Consider the following 18,368-nt stretch of genomic DNA (forward strand, 5'->3'; position numbering starts at 1 on the left):
GCTGTTGTCGAAAGTCTGTGAACTGGAGTGCCAGAGAAAGTTGACGTTATCCTTAAATTTAGGTAAGTCCGCTGTGTGGTTGTGAAGGTTATATTTTTTATTATTATTTTGTGTTATTGGGAAGGTTATTGTAGAGATGTTTTAGGAATGCTGACAATTTCATAACACTTGAATTTGATTGTGTTGTGAGAATGTTCTGCTTCTCCTGCCTTAAGAATCTGACTCGCTCTTCTAAAAAAAGGTTTAATATCTCGGGTAACATTAAAGAGAGAAATGGCCAAGAGCGCCATGGTTGGTCTGGTACCAATAAAAAGATAGTCCAGGGGGACTATTCTTATGCATATGCAGGACGTGGGGTCCGTAAGTGTTGGAACATTGATATATTTGTGAGAAATAGACATACTGTATGTAGAGAATCTGCCCTTTTATTTTATAAGTGGGGATGACACGCTCTCCCCAAAATGGAGTATATTTCATTTCTGCAAGAATCGACTCGCTCTTCTTTGCATCAACAGGAATGATTTATATGCTCAGGTAGACTGATAGTTGGAAAGTTTTTGGGAAGTTTTTCAGTTCTTTAAATACATGTATGGTAATCACGGTACCGATAGTTTTATTTGTTAGTTTTGTTTGTTACTTAGTTAGTATTAAATATTGTTAAAATAACTAAAAAGCACTTCAAACTCCCTCAGATTTGTGGAGGGATGAAGGTAGACGCCGTAATGCAGAATCTCAAATAGCTTCGCTTACTGATCAAAATAAAAAGCTGATGGCTAGAAGGATTTAAAAACACAACGCAGACGAAAAAGAAATTAGAGAACCAGTTAAATGATAAAATCAAAACTTTTATCCGGTGAAACTGATTAAAGAATCAAATGACGATGACACTTCTGATGACGACTGGATTTTACAAAAATCCAAGATCTGTTGCCTACAAAATTTGGAGCCAAATAATGGTAAGAGATTTTAAATTAATAAACAAAATGTCTAGAGGAAACAGCGGTTAAACTAACTTTGCCACATGATTTGAAAAGTAAAGTACTTGATGCGCAAAGTACTTGATGCTTGTAGAATTCCCTTTTAATCCCACAGCTGTTGCCAAAATCACACCAGAGCAAGCTCAGACCTTTTTTCACAGTATTTATTGCCTTAACAGTTCAAAGGGAAAATTGATAATCCCAGGGAACTTTATGCTAAAACAATTTTGACAGCAAAAGAGAATTGTGGTCTGTCACGAGATCAGATTGATGGATTCCCTCCAGGGTACATGCAAAATATATATTTGCTAATTGCCCTCCACAAAGGGTAGGCCTGGATAACGCAAAAAAAAGAATCTGAAATGTATGAAAATACTAATGTCTTTTTCAAAAGTGTTTCCTACACAGGTTGAGCGCTGAGAGGAGGCGCAGAGGAAACAGCCAATGATCGGCTCCCATTGGGGTGAGCCAAATCAGAACATCCCAATTTACATAATCTTATCCTGCCTATGGTAAAATTCATCATGTAAGTGCATGGAAATCTGTCTGTGGCCTACTATAACGTCTCTGAATGCATGTATAACTAATCTCTAACTAGAGGTGTCAAGTAACGAAGTACAAATACCTCATTACCTTACTTAAGTAGAACTTTTGGTTGTGTATGCTTCACTGGAGTAATTATTTTTCAGACGGTTTTTACTTTTACTCCTTACATTTTCACGCAATTATCTTTACTTTTTACTCCTTACGTTTTAAAAAAAACAGCCTTACTCTATTTCATTTCGGCCTTTAAAAAACTATCCAGTTAAATTGTGCCATCCGGATAGAGTGAATTTGGTTGTGGTTGGATGAGAAGTATAAACATATTTGGTTTGTACGTGTCTGCTCTCTGAAACACATGTTAATGCTCAATAGTACACATATATGGTTCTTTAATATATTTGCATTATACTAAGATGCATTCATTTTCAATGGCTTTTAGCCTTAATGGTTTTTCCCCGCTTATATTACTTTTACTTTTATACTTTAAGTACTTTTGAAACCAGTACTTTATACTTTTACTAGAAAAAAAAATGTATATATAATAAATTTTGAGTTGATACTTCAACTTCTACAGGAGTATTTTTGAACTCTAATATCTATACTTCTACCTGAGTAATGAATGTGAATACTTTTGACACCTCTGTCTTTAACACTCGTCCTGACCTTTCCTGTTTTCCTCACTGACGGCTCTGCTTATAAAGATGGAATACCATACGCAGGTTATACAATTTGTGATAATTCTTAATTGTTGAAAGCGCCCCCCTCTCCAGCTCCACCCAAGTAGATGAAACTATATACTGATCAAAAGGTAAAACTGTTACAATCTATACAGATTCCAGATATGCTTTTGGTTGTGTATATTGTATTTTATAGATTTTATATATTGTGGGCGAACCGAGCATTTATCTCATCATTGGAGATAAATGTGGTTAATTGATTGGTGAACTGTTACAAGCCTGTCAACTACCTTCATCTATTGCTTTGTTAAATGTGAAGCCCACACCCAGTCCATGGACCCTGTTTTCACTAGGCAATGCTTCAGCTGACCATGCAGCAAAAGAAACTGCCAAATTTGGCTTACCTGTCTATGTAAAACTTTGCCCTTCTATACCCACTAACGACCTGGTTTCTCCTAATGATGTAGCTCTCCTACAAGAAGACTACTGAGGTGAAGGAAAAACGGATTGTAGCATTCCCATGGTTGTAAAAATGTAAATAATTTGTGGGTCAGCAACGACGGCCGCGTTGTTGCACCCACATCCTTGTACCCGTGATAGCTGATGAGCAAAAGGGGGAATGTGTCAGATAGTGTTGAAAGACTGATAAGCTCCAAGATTTGCATCCTATAAAAATATTGCAAACATTATCAACACTTCCCCCCACCGTGATTTTTTTTGAAGCTCTGCAAATAGACATTATGTGAGGGATATGAAATTATTCTTGTATGAAAATGTTCATGTATGAAAATGTTTTTGTATGTGCAGAGAATTTTAAACTGGACTTAAATGGACAATGTTGACACCTGTTAACACCCATTAGGAAGCACAAAACTCACGCTTCATGAAAGGATTATGGGTAGACCTATGACCATACCAAGCAATTCAGTTCTGTATATATGAAGAAGATGGACTTCCATGCCATGGATGAATCCATGATATCATTCTGTTGTACTCTAAACTTTTGCTGTCCAGTCAATCCACAGACAAGTAAAAGCTGTCCAGTCTCCTCCTAGTGACAAACCGTGCCATAACCTCCAACCCGGCAACTGGGTCTGTGTCAGGGAGTTCCGACGGAAAAACGCCCTGAAACCTCGCTGGTCTAAACCTCAACACGTCCTGCTCACCACCAACACCGCCGTCAAGTGTGAGGGGCGTCTAACCTGGTTCCACGCATCCCACTGCAAGAACACAACTCCTCGACCATGCAGCGGAAACCAGCCGATTCCTTCTTCTTCCTGCCCGGAAGTAGCTGAGCTCCAGCACCTGGGACCTCTGCAGAGGAGCAGGGGAGCAGGGGAGCAGGGGAGCAGGGGAGCAAAGGAGCAGCACAGGCCAAACTGTGACTCCACATGCTCTCCTTCTGAAGAACCGCTTGTTAAGCCTAAAACAAGCCAAAATCCACTATTATAGCTACCTTGCTACAATGGTTAATCGCTGTTCCATACCTCTACCAAAGGATGTTTACTGGATTTGTGGCGTGAAGGCTTGTGAATATCTTCCAAACGGTTGGTCTGGAATATGTGGTCTGGGCCATGCGGTACCAGCCATGAGAATCGTTCACATTGTTAGAAGAGAATTGTACACACACACACAAACACCATGGACAAGATTTTTTGGTGCCCTCGTTCCAAATTACGGAGTCATGGCAGCTTTGGACCAAATAAGGGATCTATCTCATGCAGTTGAAGATTAGCCAACACCACTGCAAAAGACATGCCTATGCTCTCACAAGAAATGACTGCTTTAGGGATGATGGATTTATTAGCTTCTCAAGGGGGAACTTGTGCTGTCATTAAAACTGAATGTTGTACATTTATACCCACAATGCCACAGTCCAAGAAATAACGCATCACTTGAAAGATATTGCCAAAATGTTACATACACCTGTCATAAGTAGTTTGTTTCATTGGTTTAAAGAACAGTTAGGACACGTTGGTTACTTGATTTTTGAATTTGCTTTGTTGGCTTGTTGTTATTTGGTTTCCGACCACATGTCTAAGGTTTACTTGCAAACATATGTATCACTCAAACTAGTACTAAAATGATGTACTCCACTGTAAAAAAAAAAAAAAAAAGAAAAAAAAAATTGTGAATTGATGAAGCATTTTGACCATTTGGCCCCCCTGCAGGGACACAACGACGCCTTGCAGATTGCTCAAGCCCCCCTTATGCTCATAGACATGCGGGTTCCAGTTCCTGGGGACCCCTGCCGGGACATTGTCACGCAAGGTCCGGCGTTCTGCATCCCTGCCGAGACTTCCAGCCCCCACAGAGACAAAGAACATATACGGACTTCCTGATCACTCAGGGGTGGCCCCAAAGCTAAAAGTCCCACCTCTCACTGGGCTGGTTTATTCCTGTAACTTTTGTATAAAAACCCTTTGGACAAAGCAATTTGTGTCGACACACCAAATACAGACTCGATCTGCGATGGTCATGTCGACCGCCGGCTGAACTGATTAAAACCTCTCTATACCACGAGCGGACTTCTGAACTGGTTTTTGTAATATTCCTCAACACCGACTAAAAAAAAAGGCTACCAAGCATCTTAAACTTAAATGCGATATGCATTCTCTGCACACATTACAAATAAAAATCGCACCTTGTGTGAACGCATTCCTGGCATGGCTGTCTGCCTGTGTCTCAAGGCTTGCAGCGGGCCAACAAAATTATGCGCAGCGCAGCGCAGTTGGCACTCTCTCAAAAACAATTTAAATAAAAAGAAAACAGCTCGAGCTCGGAACTGAAGTTATTTTCTTGGAGGATCTCGTCATATCAGACAGTGAACGTTCTCCACCGCATCGGCCCTTCTCTCTTCTCTCTCCCCGATCTCCTGTGCTGTGCGCCCCGTGACCGTCTCCATCACCAAGCGGCTTTTCCAAATCCAACTCAGCCTGGATCATTTCTCGTGTCCTCTGCTTTTTCCCCACATCCAAGTAACTGTTCGGTTTTTTTCCCCACTTATTCCACCGAACACCGAAAGTGTTTTTTTGCTATTTTTGGCCGAACATTCGGTGCATAACTATTATTAAAAAAAAAACAAACCAACAAACACCCCCTTTTTTGAAATATGACCAGGGGCCACATAAAAGCTCCTGGCGGGCCGCATGTGGCCCGCGGGCCGCCAATTGAATAGCCCTGCTCTAGTGTATCTCTCCTTTGCCTTGAACAGGCTGTGTGCTGCAAAATGTGCTGCAATTCGGTCCCGATTTTCCCGCGCTGGGCTGCGGATGTGACGTCACATGACGCTGCATGTGCGTTCTCCCCGTTCTCCCCGTGCCGGCTTCACTGTTGGCTGCAGTACCCCCGGCGGCCGTCGTGGTGAAGGGTGGCGCTAGAGAGTCTCATTTCTTAAAAGGAGCCTCAAGCTCCTTTAAAGCAAGAGAAAACGTGTTTTTCAGAATAGGTCCCCTTTAAAGTGATGGACCCGGTAGGATCCACAGACTTAGCAAACTAGCATCCCATTCCATTTGGTGGAGGTAGTGCACCACTTTTTTTGTTTGCGGATTTCCAAAAAACGAGACAAGAAAAATATGGCAAACAGGCTTTAAAAAGGGAGAAAAAGAAACTGGTTCAATCAGATGAATATTGAAGGAGCTGAGACGGATGTGATGTTTCTGTTTGTAGAGACTACAATGGTGGCGATGAATCAAAGATGGAACTCTTACTTGAAAGGGATCGACAGCTGAATAACGATATCTCCTGACTCCAGCATATCCCATCAGCACTGAGTCAACATCACCTCACCACTCAGCATTTTTTGGGGCCACACTGAACTGCCTAACTCAAGTCCGGAACACATTTCAGGCTTGTTGTGAGGCTGTTCCTGGCAATGGAGACATGCATCACATTTGAAGCCCCGTAAAACTACCCCAGACTAACAGAAACCTGCCTTGACTCAGTCAGGAGGAACCTCGCTCTGATGTTGGGAAAACTTTCCTCACTCTGTTCTCTTTATTCTACATGTATGCTGTTAATACAGTCATTACATTTGTGTTTGTCTTTTTTGTGACCAGCCAGATGGGCCAATTTGTTGTTGAGGACAAGGAACAAGATAAGAATAGGACTGTATTTGAATTAACCAAATGATGCATTGATTTAAACAATTTCTAACTTGAACTGGATAAGAGGTTTATCAATAGACTAAACTGGACTTTATTTAATTAAAATGCATCGAGTTTGTTTACTTTCTGTATAAAGTACAATCTCAGTTCCAAAAAAGTTGTGAAACAACTGCCACATTTAGCAACAAAAAAAAAATAAAATTATATATATATATATATATATATGTATATATATATATATATATATATATATATATATATATATATATATATATATATATATATATATATATTTTTTTTTTTTTTTATTTTTTTTTTTTAATATTTTAATATTATAAAAAAAAAAAAAATTATATATATATATATTTTTTTTTTTTTTTTTTTTTTTTTTTTCATATTTTCTATGAAGTTGCAAAATGCCTCAGTTTCAACATTTGTTTATGTTCTACTGGGGATAAAATATGGGCTTCAGCGATTTGCAAATCATTCCCAATGTTTTAGGAACTGGGGTCTATATAATCTATATCTACCTACTGTATATATCTACTATATCTACCTCTATATAATGATTTTTGTTGTAAATTAGTGCCACACGGATAAACTGAATTGAATTATATTGTATATAAATCTGAAAGCCCAGCTGAATCCCTCTGGAAAGGGTCAATCTGGCATTATCTATTTCTGAAGAGCTGCGTGCAAAAGTGTATAAATCTGAGAGCACCGGCTCGGCCCAGATGCCAGGAAACATCATTCATTAAACGACCATCACAACCCCGCAATTTAATTGTCCAACAAGATCTGCTGGTGCAGCTCTGGCACACTGAACCATGATTTTAATGAAGGGAAAAACTAAAATCCAACAGAGGGGAACCTAACAAAACCTGTACTTAGAACATGTAATGTTGTTAGACAGAATTGGAAAAGAAGGCTGTTTATAATGTTACAGAGGGAAACATGCTTTCTTTTGTGAATTTTGGGTTTGTGTCAGCCGTGTTCGTTTTTGCTCAACACAGACATTCTGCACCTTTTTATTTCTAGCTCGAGGGATTACAATCTTTGGTCGGTAGACCACATGGCGATATCTCAAAAAACGGTTGAAAAGACTGAAACCTGGCAGAAATACTGGCTGGGTCCCGGGAGCCAGAACTTACTTTGGTTATTATCTGACTCAGTTCAGTTGTTGTGGCCACAAGAAGTAGCTTCATCCTGCTGAAACATCCTGTTTTCTTATAAGTTTGACTTCTGTGTGTTATGTAAAGCGTGACTCACTACAGGATTGGTTGTAGTGGTCAGTGACAGAACACATACCACAGGGAGTTGTCATAAAAACGCGACCGGGTTCCAAACAGGTTTGAAGGATGAACAATGAACCCCCCCCCCCCAGAAAACTTGGAATTGATTTAATTTTATTCAAAGTTGTCCAATGACTCATCCATCCGTCCCTTCATTTCCTGTCCCGCTTTATTCAGCTCAAGGCCACTGGTGGTCTGAAATGCTGGAAATTACTTATTTTTTTCTTCATTTTCAATTTGAGATAAGAAATATGCCGTGTATCAAAACAAGTTAGTAAAGGAGGGAAATGTCTTCTTTGAAAGGTTGTGAAAACAAAAGCTGGTGGAACATTTTATAACTGGTTAACTGGAACAGGTGAGAAACATAATTGAGAATAACTGATTTATCAAAATTCTGCACACAAGAGAAAAGGCTGAAAACCAATTACGGCTCCGACCTGCAGGGCCGCAGGCAGAACTGCGTTAAAAACAGAAAAGTAGAAAATATTTGATGGATTCTGGAGCACTTCTGGAAATCGATTGTTCTTCTACTATGCAAAGATTGAAGACTAAAAACACAAATAAAAAATAGTGCTACTTTCTCTTGGCCCAAGTTGATTTAGTGCTTAAAAAGAAAAGTGCTGCAGTGCAGTTTAATAATGCCCATTCCCCAACTGAGACATTGTTCCTGGCATCAAATTCATACTATGTAAACATGCTTCACCTTTAACATGAAATATAATATCTTTTGTAATATATTTAATTACAGTACTTGCCTCATGTTTTGGGCCTGACCCCAATATCACAGATGGATAATGTCGACGACTGCTATTGGCCTGGCTTTAGCCACTTGGAACATAAATATAGCCCGTGGTGGGACATAATGCATAAATTAAAGTGATACTCATTAATAATGGGAAAGGAACCAATTCCACGGCTCTGTTTTATGAAGGAGGGAGGTCAGGAGAGGGGACGTCGACGAGACAGAACAGCAGAGGAGTATTTGGTTCGTAGAACATAAAATCGGACCACTCAGGCTGTAAACAGTAAAGCACTTGGGGAATCCGGAAAACAAAAGAAAATGGAAGCAATACAATTGTGCTGTGCGGTGGGGAGGAGGAGGCGCAGGAGTCCAAGTCCAGCAAAGTTAATGCAAAGGAGTTTGGCAGGAGGACAGGATAACACAAGGGAGATGGTTTCCCGTCTTCCACGGCTTTCCCCTCTTTATTTTTGTCGAGCTGTAGCTGAGTCACTGCATTACAATACCCATATGAAAGTTGTTCAGTTTCAAAGCTGCTGCCTAGTTTTTTTTTATTTTCCCCTCAGTGCAATAATAACTCCCCATTTTATTATTTTTATCAGCCATTTGTGGATCAGCCTGGTTTAACATTTTATGAGGAGCCAAATGGGAGCAAACAAAGGATGTGGAGGAAATCAGAGAAGGAAAGTGACTTCGAGGGAGATCAGTTATATTATCACTGATAGCGATTTAAGTATTAACAGCATCATAATTATCCTAATCAAATCATTTTTTTAACCTTCTGAGATACAAGTGAGAAAATTTATTTCTGCATTTCTGAAAAAAATACGAGGACAGCGATAACATTTCATCCCCCTTGATATAAGTTTCATTGTTTGTAGTGTTATAAGCCAAAACCCTTCACTGGAGGAAGTGAAATGAAAGTAAAAATTCAGTAAAATTTAACATCTAAAAAGACATCTGCTCACCAAAAATAGACAAAAACAGAATGTAGCAAGCAAAGACAGAAAAGGGGCAGAGTGAGTCACGCAATATTGTTTTTTCAAAGATTTTATTATTTGTTACTTATTATTATTTAATTTATTTATTTATTTATTAAAGACTTTTTGTTGTCCTCGTGGCCTTTATTCAAGGTGTAGAAAGGGAGTGGGATAGAGAGAGAGAATGGGCGCGACATGCAGCAAAGGGAGGCAGGCCGGGACTCGAACCTGCGACCGCTGCAGGAGGACTGTTGGGCTGCTTGCTTTAACCACTGTGCCACCCAGTGGCCCATTACAGTAATTATAATAATAATTAAAAAAAGATATTAAAAAATGATAATAATATTATTAATAATAATAATAATAATTATTATTATTATTATTAATAATAATAATAATATTTTACTAATGATAGCTATTCTATTTTTTATTCTTTTTGCCATTTTTTTGCCATTGCTTTAACATTAGCATAAGCTACATAGCATATATCATTGTGACTTAACGACTATACGAATAGACAAAATTAACTTACAAGTGTTCATCGCCCCAATCTAACAGTAACCACTGAAATAGATTTATAGATAAGTGTCACCATGAATGCTAGTAGATAACTAATTAGCTCACTGCAGTCTAACCCACTTGTCACACAGCTAACGTTTGCAGAGTACTGGATAATACACACAGATGCAACATGTTTCTGACATTGTATGGTCACTTAACTACTAAGCTGGTTAAAAATAAAAGCCATCCATCTAACTTCAGGGTTGAGTCTCATGCAGAACTAAGATCCGTTGCAGTTCCTCGACTGGCCGCTAAAGGCTGGCTCTAAAAGTGTGTGCATCTCCATTGACTCCCATTTAAAAATGTCCAACTTTAGAAATAATCATATTTACAGTCTGGTTTTAATCATTTGATTTCACATTCATGACAACTCTGAGGAGGGGTGAATTTTTCTTTTTTTCATGTGAGGAGAATTTATATTGAGCAGTACATTTATTTCTGATTTGATTGATTGACAGTTGTCTCAGCCAATGGCTTGCCGTTATCACTTCCCCATCCGTAATCATCATGTTTCTGATCTCACCGAAGCAATCAGCAGTTTGTACTAAATGACATTTTTCGATCTTGCCATCAAGTCAACATATTAAACAGCATATTCTGCTGTAAACGTCTGCCAGCTATTTCAGCTGGGTTCAGCTGAAGGAGCTGGAAGCCACAGCTTACTTTGATTGACATAAGGTGAGCATGCTGTCTGTCATGTCTGCGCTCAGTATGATTTGGAAAAAAACACTCTCAGAAACCAGTGGGTCACATGTCTTAATGGTGCGTCCACTGTATTTATGGTTGGTTATAAAAGAAAGAAAGAAAGAAAGAAAGAAAGAAAGAAAGAAAGAAAGAAAGAAAGAAAGAAAGAAAGAAAGAAAGAAAGAAAGAAAGAAAGAAGAAAGAAAGAAAGAAAGAAAGAAAGAAAGAAAGAAAGAAAGAAAGAAAGAAAGAAAGAAAGAAAGAAAGAAAGAAAGAAAGAAAGAAAGAAAGAAAGAAAGAAAGAAAGAAGAAAGAAAATCGTAGATTACTCAGATATTATAGTAACCTGGTGGTATTTTAAATACTTTTTCCACAACAGCGATCTTCTGCTGAAACTCCAGAACCCATACAACGGTGTTTGGGCCAAGACTTGTACTAGCTCACCGTGCACAGATCTCATCAACCCTGCATGCAATCTTACCCGTGGTATCATATAATCTCCACATAAAACAGGCATGTAGAGAATAATGGACAGAGATGCAGCATGTTTGTCCTTTGTCTTTGTGGGCTTGGAGCAGTGCCCAACATCTTCAACATTTATGTAATAATTGCTCGGGGGTCATGTTCTGGGTCTCTGGAAAGCGCCTAGAGACAACTTGCCAGAATGGCAACCAGAATGAAACCACGTTGGGCCCCTGAGCAAGGCCCTTAACCCTAATCGCTCCCTGTGTGTTTGTTCTCTCACATGTGAGTCGCTTTGGATAAAAGTGTCTGTTAAATGACAGTAGTAGTAGTAGTAGTAACTTGTGTTGTAATAGATGCTGTATAAATAAAACTGAATTGAAGTGAATTATATTCCTTCACAGGAACCAGAATTTCTATCATTCATTTTGGAGACGGAAGTGGGACAGAGCATTTATGAACAGGGCTGCACATAAGTGGGCCGCCAGAACGCATGCGCGGTCAAAATCCACAGTGCGCTGTCAATCTTGCGCTGCGAAGCGCTTTTGCGTACCAACAGCTGGGGCTCATATCATTGGTTGTGGCCAGACCAGAATACTAATATTAAAAAATCTATTGCGAGAGCTTTTCCCCAGAACTGCCACTCAAAGTTGGTACTGGCCAATCACAGCGCGTCCTTACTCCCCCGTCCATGATCGTTGGGCAGGAAGAGAGGTAAGGATCAGCTTTACTGAACAAACCCCGACACGTCTCGTCAAAATGTCCAAGAAGCAAGCGCCATTAAGTAATTATTTTGGCGTTCCACCACCACCAACTACAAAGAGACGCCAAACTGAACCACTACCCGTGGATAGAAACAGAAAACGTGTGTTCGCCGAGAAGTGCTGCATGATGTTACGCGGCGACGCGTACCGTACGTTCGCGTTCCCGCATATCCTACCCCGTAAGCTCTGCGTTGGTGCAACGCGGAACCATAAATCAGCCAGTGTCCGTCACTGCGTGCAGCAGTTTCCTGCAACAGCAAGACGCTGCTCTCTGATTATGGTTCACAGTTTATGAAAACCCCAAATAAAAAATAAATTAGAGAATATTTTATGAAATCAATAAACAATTCCATCATCAAAATTGTAACAAATAAAGGTTCAACATATCTTGCTTTGCATGTAATAAGACTAGGTAATATATTAGTTTCACCTTTTAAGTTATTATTATTGAAATAAATTAACTTTTACACCATATTCTAGTTGAATTATTGAAATAGATTAACTTGTACACCATATTCTAGTTGAATTATTGAAATAAGTTAACTTTTACACCATATTCTTCACCTGAAGCAATATTCTACACCTTGGTTGATGTGGACATACATAGCATAGGAGGCTATTTCAGCTGCTTTATGGTTGGCTGTCTGTACAGTCATGCAAGTTAGATTAGAAGTTTTGGGGGGGTTTTTTGGCTCCTGCGCTGCTGAAATCGGGGCGTCCTTTATTTCTATTTCTGAAAGTTGGCAACCCTAGGTGCAAAATATGCCGTGAGCATCCCAATCTGGCCGATAAAAACTGTAACTTACTTATACTGACTCTACAGACTAACACGCACCATAATTTGTTAATTCATCTTTATAAGTGAATAAATATCGTTTTGCCTATAACTTATTCCTGCATCCCTCTTTTATCGATCCGGCGAGACGGGTCACCGCGTTTTTGGAGCCCCAAGTCACATATCCAGGGGCTCCTCTGAGCACCAGACCAAAATAATTATGTGCAGCCCTGTTTATGAAGCAAGAGTAACATGTTGGGTCATTTTAAATAAAGTGAAAGGAGGCCTTAAATTGAACATACTCACAATAGAAAAGTAATATTCAGATGTAAATGTACCATCCCCTACTCAGAAGAGTTTTATGTTAGTACTTAATTTAGTTTCTTTTATAGTGTTAATGCGATGAAAATATGACTTTTGTAGCTGGGACATTTCATCTTGTAAAGAGATGAGAGATGGAATTGGCTGGGAAAAATCACAGTCCTATAGGAAACAACAGTATGTGAGTCTGGGTGTGCAGCAGACTGACGTGCACACACACACACACACACACACACACACACATGCAGACAAAGGAGGCATATGAAATTACAGCATCCAACTGTACTCTGTTAAGTCAATTCCAACCCCTTATTTTTCTCTTTGTCTAATTTAAAATCAACTTTAACATGCTCTGTGGAGAGTTCCCTGCAAATTGCTTTCCAAGTGTGAGAATAAGAGCACGGAGGAGGTTTGTGGCGCTCGAGAGCTGTGCTTCATCTCATGCTATAAATGTTTTTTGTTTTTTAAAAGCATCACTGGTTTTCGTGGGCAGCTTTAAAAAAGATTAAAATCTCATTAAAAAGCTCATTAAAACATGATTATAAGTCGCGACTCCACAGACACACTTAAGGTACAGTAAGAGCCGCTCGTCACATGCCGGATAACTTTTTAGTCAGTGGTACAAAAGTAAAAGCACTTGACAGGCTAAAATATGCACAGCTGCAAGAAACAACCTAAGAAAAAAATAATCCCCCGAACAGCAAAACACATCACCAAACGCTCTCCTCGCAGAAAGAGAGGCCTTTAATGGCTTCTGAGAGAGAGTTATTTTTCTTAGAAAAAGAAACACTGGAACGGGGGTTAAAGCTGATGGAGTTCCCGCCTCTGTGTCTCTCTCTCTCTCTCTCTCTCTCTCTCTGTGTCTCTCTCTCTCTCTCTGTGTCTCTCTCTCTCTGTGTCTCTCTCTCTCTCTCTCTCTCTCTCATAATCCCCTGATTACAGTCGTTCTTTCATTAGCTGCAGGCGGTTTCTGCTGAGTTGAGCTGTTCTGCAGCAGTAACACTGAACGCCACGGGATGTGTATGTCGCCGCGTCGCCTGGTTACCTCAGACACAAACTGACTGCTAACACAACTGGACTGAAGACCGTATAACACACACGTGCAACATTTAGTGAAAAAATATACCAAATGAGCTCATCTTTTGTTTCCATGCTGTTGCTTTAGGGGTCATTATTGGCTAACAACCTCAGTGAGAGGCACTCTCACTGTTTAAAGAGCTATTTGTTGTTTTTTGGGGATTTAATGCTGAACTTTTAATACGTTTTTCAATGTTTAAACAGAGCCAGGCAAGAAGCTCCCAGTTTGTGTTCATTTTAGACTGTATTCACTGTATAAACACACAAATGCAACAAATTTGAGATGTTAACAACTGATATTTTTCAAAATCTTTCAAAATCTATATTTTAATCATCAGTTCTTTGAGAAGAGACATTAAAATCATATAATCTCATTTTAACATTCAACTTTTTTATATTAGAATAAGGCCAGATATTTAATGGTTCCCACAACACTTACTTAAAGTTAAGTAATTTTCTTTAACTTTCAACAGACTTCAGGTTTACAATACTGATTGTAAAAAAACATACATTAAGACTTTGAGGTCTGGGTAATTGTGACAAAATGTTTTATTGTTTTTTTTTTTATACAAACAAATTCAGGAGACTTCAGGAGATTAATTAAAATTAAAACAGTTTACCTGCCTTATTTGACATCATTTTTGTCAGCACAACCTCACATGTGAGAATTTAAAGTTACTTTTTTCATTTTGATGAACTGTATTAGCATATTCGACTTAAAATCAGAGTAGGATTTTCTTTTACTGTGAAAACGGCAAACTTGTTTACTGAATTATTTTTATAGCTAAGAAAAGAAAAATAAAATATACTGTTTTCACAGCAAAATCCAGACACCGTTTGGATTTCCTCTGTCCATCCAAAGACAGATGCTCAGGGTTAAAATAAGGGTGAGTGGAGAGCCAGCCCCTAGTGGTCAGTCGAGAAATTGCTGGTTTTCTTAGTTCTGCATCAACTTTAACCTGGAAGTTAGGATGTTGGCCCTTGTAATAATTTTTTCTGATGGGTTAATAGCAGGAACAGAGCGGTAGAGAAAACTTTACTAACTTGAGGACTCGAGACGTTTGACTCGACTACAACACCACTTCGCCTGATTGTCCCAGTTAGTTATCGAACCCTAACCACATGTACGATTGGAACTGTCAACGGCATTGATGTCCAATGACTTTGGGTGATTTTGGGGACAGCACGAGAGAAAATGATCCATTTCCACTAATACAGAACATACTGAGCCAATCCCAATTTGCTGGTCCTCCTACTTTCCTGGCCTTTTCTTCATCTATTGGTGCTGCCTGCTGGAAATCAAAGAAAAATCCAGATACCAGACAGATTCTTTGCATCAAAGAGGAAACAGATGTCTGGCTGGGCAAGCATCCTTCTGCATATTTTACAACAGCACTGCTCAAAATCAATAAATGTCCCCAAAACAACCGCTGAACTGGTTGCTTCCTGCCTCCTTGCAGGATATTTTCAGCTACCTTACCACACTAGACAAATCCTTGTTTGGTCATTTAAAGGGGTTACTAGAAGACAATCAGACAATGTTCCTCAACTGTTGGTGGAAGAACTTGCTGGAGGGTCTCTGAGAATCGTGCCAGACGCATGATCTCACAAGATGAATGTAGTCGAGGGTGGACTGACTGGCAGATTCGCTGTTTGAGACTTTTGAGAACTTGTAACTTGTACACGTGTAAAAGAAGCTGGAACTGACCCAGTTCTAACTAAACAGAGTGTTGACATGGGACTATAACCGTGCGTAATAAAGAAAACAAAGAGCAGATTCTTACTTTTCAACCATGATGGTCAAGTGCATCCCTCATTGCAATATATAAATTACCAATTTTAATTCTAATAATTATTCTTGGCATTATCATAATGTATTGTTTCATAGTTTATTATTATTATATTAAGTTATGAAATCTCATGGGATGTTAAACTATAGTATTATTATACTGTTATATATAATAGTATGGTGATATAATTTGGTTATATGTTATAATATTTTATAAAAATTATGTTTTATTAGGATATTACTATATTATTATTCTATATTATATCATGCTTCACCACTCTATATGATAATTATTTATTTATAATAATATTAATAATACATTTAATTTATAACGCACTTTCCATTCGAGAATCTCAAAGTGCTACAAGAAAAAAAAAAAATAAATAAAAAATAAAAAAAAAATAAATTAAAAAAAAATAAATTAAAAAAATTAAAAAATAGAATAAAATCATTTATCATAGCTGGCATATGCTTTCTTAAAAAGGTGGGTTTTGAGCCCTCTCTTAAAAGAGTCAATTGTCTGTTTATCAAAGGAAACGATCAAAGGAACCATAACTGATTTAATGAGCCATTCGCTGCCAGTGTGGCGGAAAAGTCTTATTTCTAATAATACTCTGTTTTGGAAAACAGAAGCTGTTCTGATAGCAGAATCCACAATTGAGAAATGATACTGAAAGAAGCTACAAATTCAGTCTTCTATTTGTTTAATTTATTTACTCTCGAATTAATATTGTCAATTTATGTATCTACTTTCATCACCTTATCCACACACACACACACACACACACACACACACACACACACACACACACACACACACACACACACACACACACACACACACACACACACACACACACACACACACACACACACACACACACACACACACACACACACACACACACACACACACAAACTGATGTCGTCTTTTGTCGTTGTTTGCACTGTATGTTAATAAAAAAAAAAAAAGAACGTACACGTGTAAAAGAAGCTGGAACCGACCCAGTTCTAACTAAACAGAGTGTTGACATGGGACTACAACCGTGCGTAATAAAGAAAACAAAGAGCAGATTCTTACTTTTCATCCATGATGGTCAAGTTTCTCGACGTAAATGGGACAATCTCGTTGCTGCAGCTCTCCTGGTTCCCGGCGGCGCCGTTGGACCTGATGAAGGGGTCCAGGTCAGCGAGCGGCTTGGAGCCGTTCTCCACGTTGAGCAGGTTGATGTACGACTGGATGGAGTCCACCTGGGTTGGGGAGAGAGGTGAGGCTTGGAGCGGCCATGTGGGAGCAGAGCTGAAGAGCTGGTCCAGGGTCTGATTGTAGTGGTTCTTCAGGTCCAGGGAGAGACAATTCGCTGACGTGGAAACGGAGTCGCATGCTGGCTGCCGGCCATCTGGAGTAGATGGCAAGAAGAACAAGTCACCGTTAAAATCAATAGGAAACAAAATAACTACAACCTGAAAGTTAATCTGATCTTTTTTTTTTCTTTTTCTTTGTAACGACCTCCCTCGGTGCAGAATCTGCAAAGAGGAGGTGGTACGTTTTCAGCCGCTGAATTCGCTCCAACCACGTCTGCGATTAGCAAGATAATTACTTTCCACCAAAACGGCCTACATGACTTATGCAAACATGAAATATGATGTTTTTTTAAATTAAAACATGTACAAGCACGGGCTAAATGCACAGTCAAGTAAAGCTGCAACCAATATGTGTTAAAATTCATGCAAACACTCATCTCTGCAGAGCAGGAACATTTTGTTTTGGCAAGATCAGCCTTTCTCTAAACCTTCTCTAATTTCCTTTGTGTTATTTTTATGGGAATAATGGGTTATTATAGGGTGGGGGTCAGCAACCCACGGCTCTAGAGCCGCATGCGGCTCTTTACCGCCGCCCTAGTGGCTCCTGGAGCTTTTTCAAAAATGTTTGACCTTTTTTTTTTCTTTTTTTCCTTTTTTCTTCTTTTTTTCTCCTTTTTTTCTCTTTTTCTTCCTTTTTAATCTCGATATTTCGACTTTTTTCTCAACATTGACCCTTTTCACAAAATTTTGACTTTCCTCGAAAATTTGACTTTTTTCTCAACATTGATTTTTTTCTCGACATTTCGACTTTTTTCTCAAGATTGTACTTCAAAATTAATATTGACATTTTCGACTTTTTTCTCAACATTTCGACTTTTTTCTTGAAGTGCATAATGAAGTGCAAAAAATAATCTTCCCCCAGTTATAACTAATATAGAAACATGCAGCATGTGTTGCCTTCATTCTAAGGCTTATACAAGACTTTTCATTTTTTGCGGCTCCAGACATATTTGTTTTTTGTGTTTTTGGTCCAATATGGCTCTTTCAACATTTTGGGTTGCCGACCCCTGTTATAGGGTAATAACTAACACTCTGTTAACAATGGGTTAAGTATGAAGATGTTATTGTGCAATGAAGAAAAGTGGCATTTTAAGTTTATGCACGTACCTCAACTTTAATCCTTTTATTTTGTTAGGCTTTTAAAAAAGCCCAACAATCTTCTCAAAGTAAAACCCAACCTCAAATACTGTCACACTGCCAGACGACGAATCATTTTGTTCTTAATTTCATTACATGAGGGTGACATCAGACTGGAC

At 38.9% G+C, this 18,368-nt stretch overlaps 1 protein-coding gene across 1 annotated transcript in view; it reads right to left on the reverse strand.

Moving 5' to 3' along the window:
- Nucleotides 1–18,368, reverse strand: part of si:dkey-34e4.1 (carboxyl-terminal PDZ ligand of neuronal nitric oxide synthase protein) — a 128,432-nt gene that overhangs the window by 23,406 nt on the left and 86,658 nt on the right. Inside the window, exon 10 of the mRNA XM_061733781.1 lies at nucleotides 16,829–17,147. Within this exon, the coding sequence (XP_061589765.1) occupies nucleotides 16,829–17,147 (319 nt within the window). The remainder of the gene's footprint in view (nucleotides 1–16,828; nucleotides 17,148–18,368) is intronic.

The sequence above is a fragment of the Cololabis saira genome, chromosome 11, assembly GCF_033807715.1.
Source record: "Cololabis saira isolate AMF1-May2022 chromosome 11, fColSai1.1, whole genome shotgun sequence".
NCBI lineage: Eukaryota > Metazoa > Chordata > Actinopteri > Beloniformes > Belonidae > Cololabis > Cololabis saira.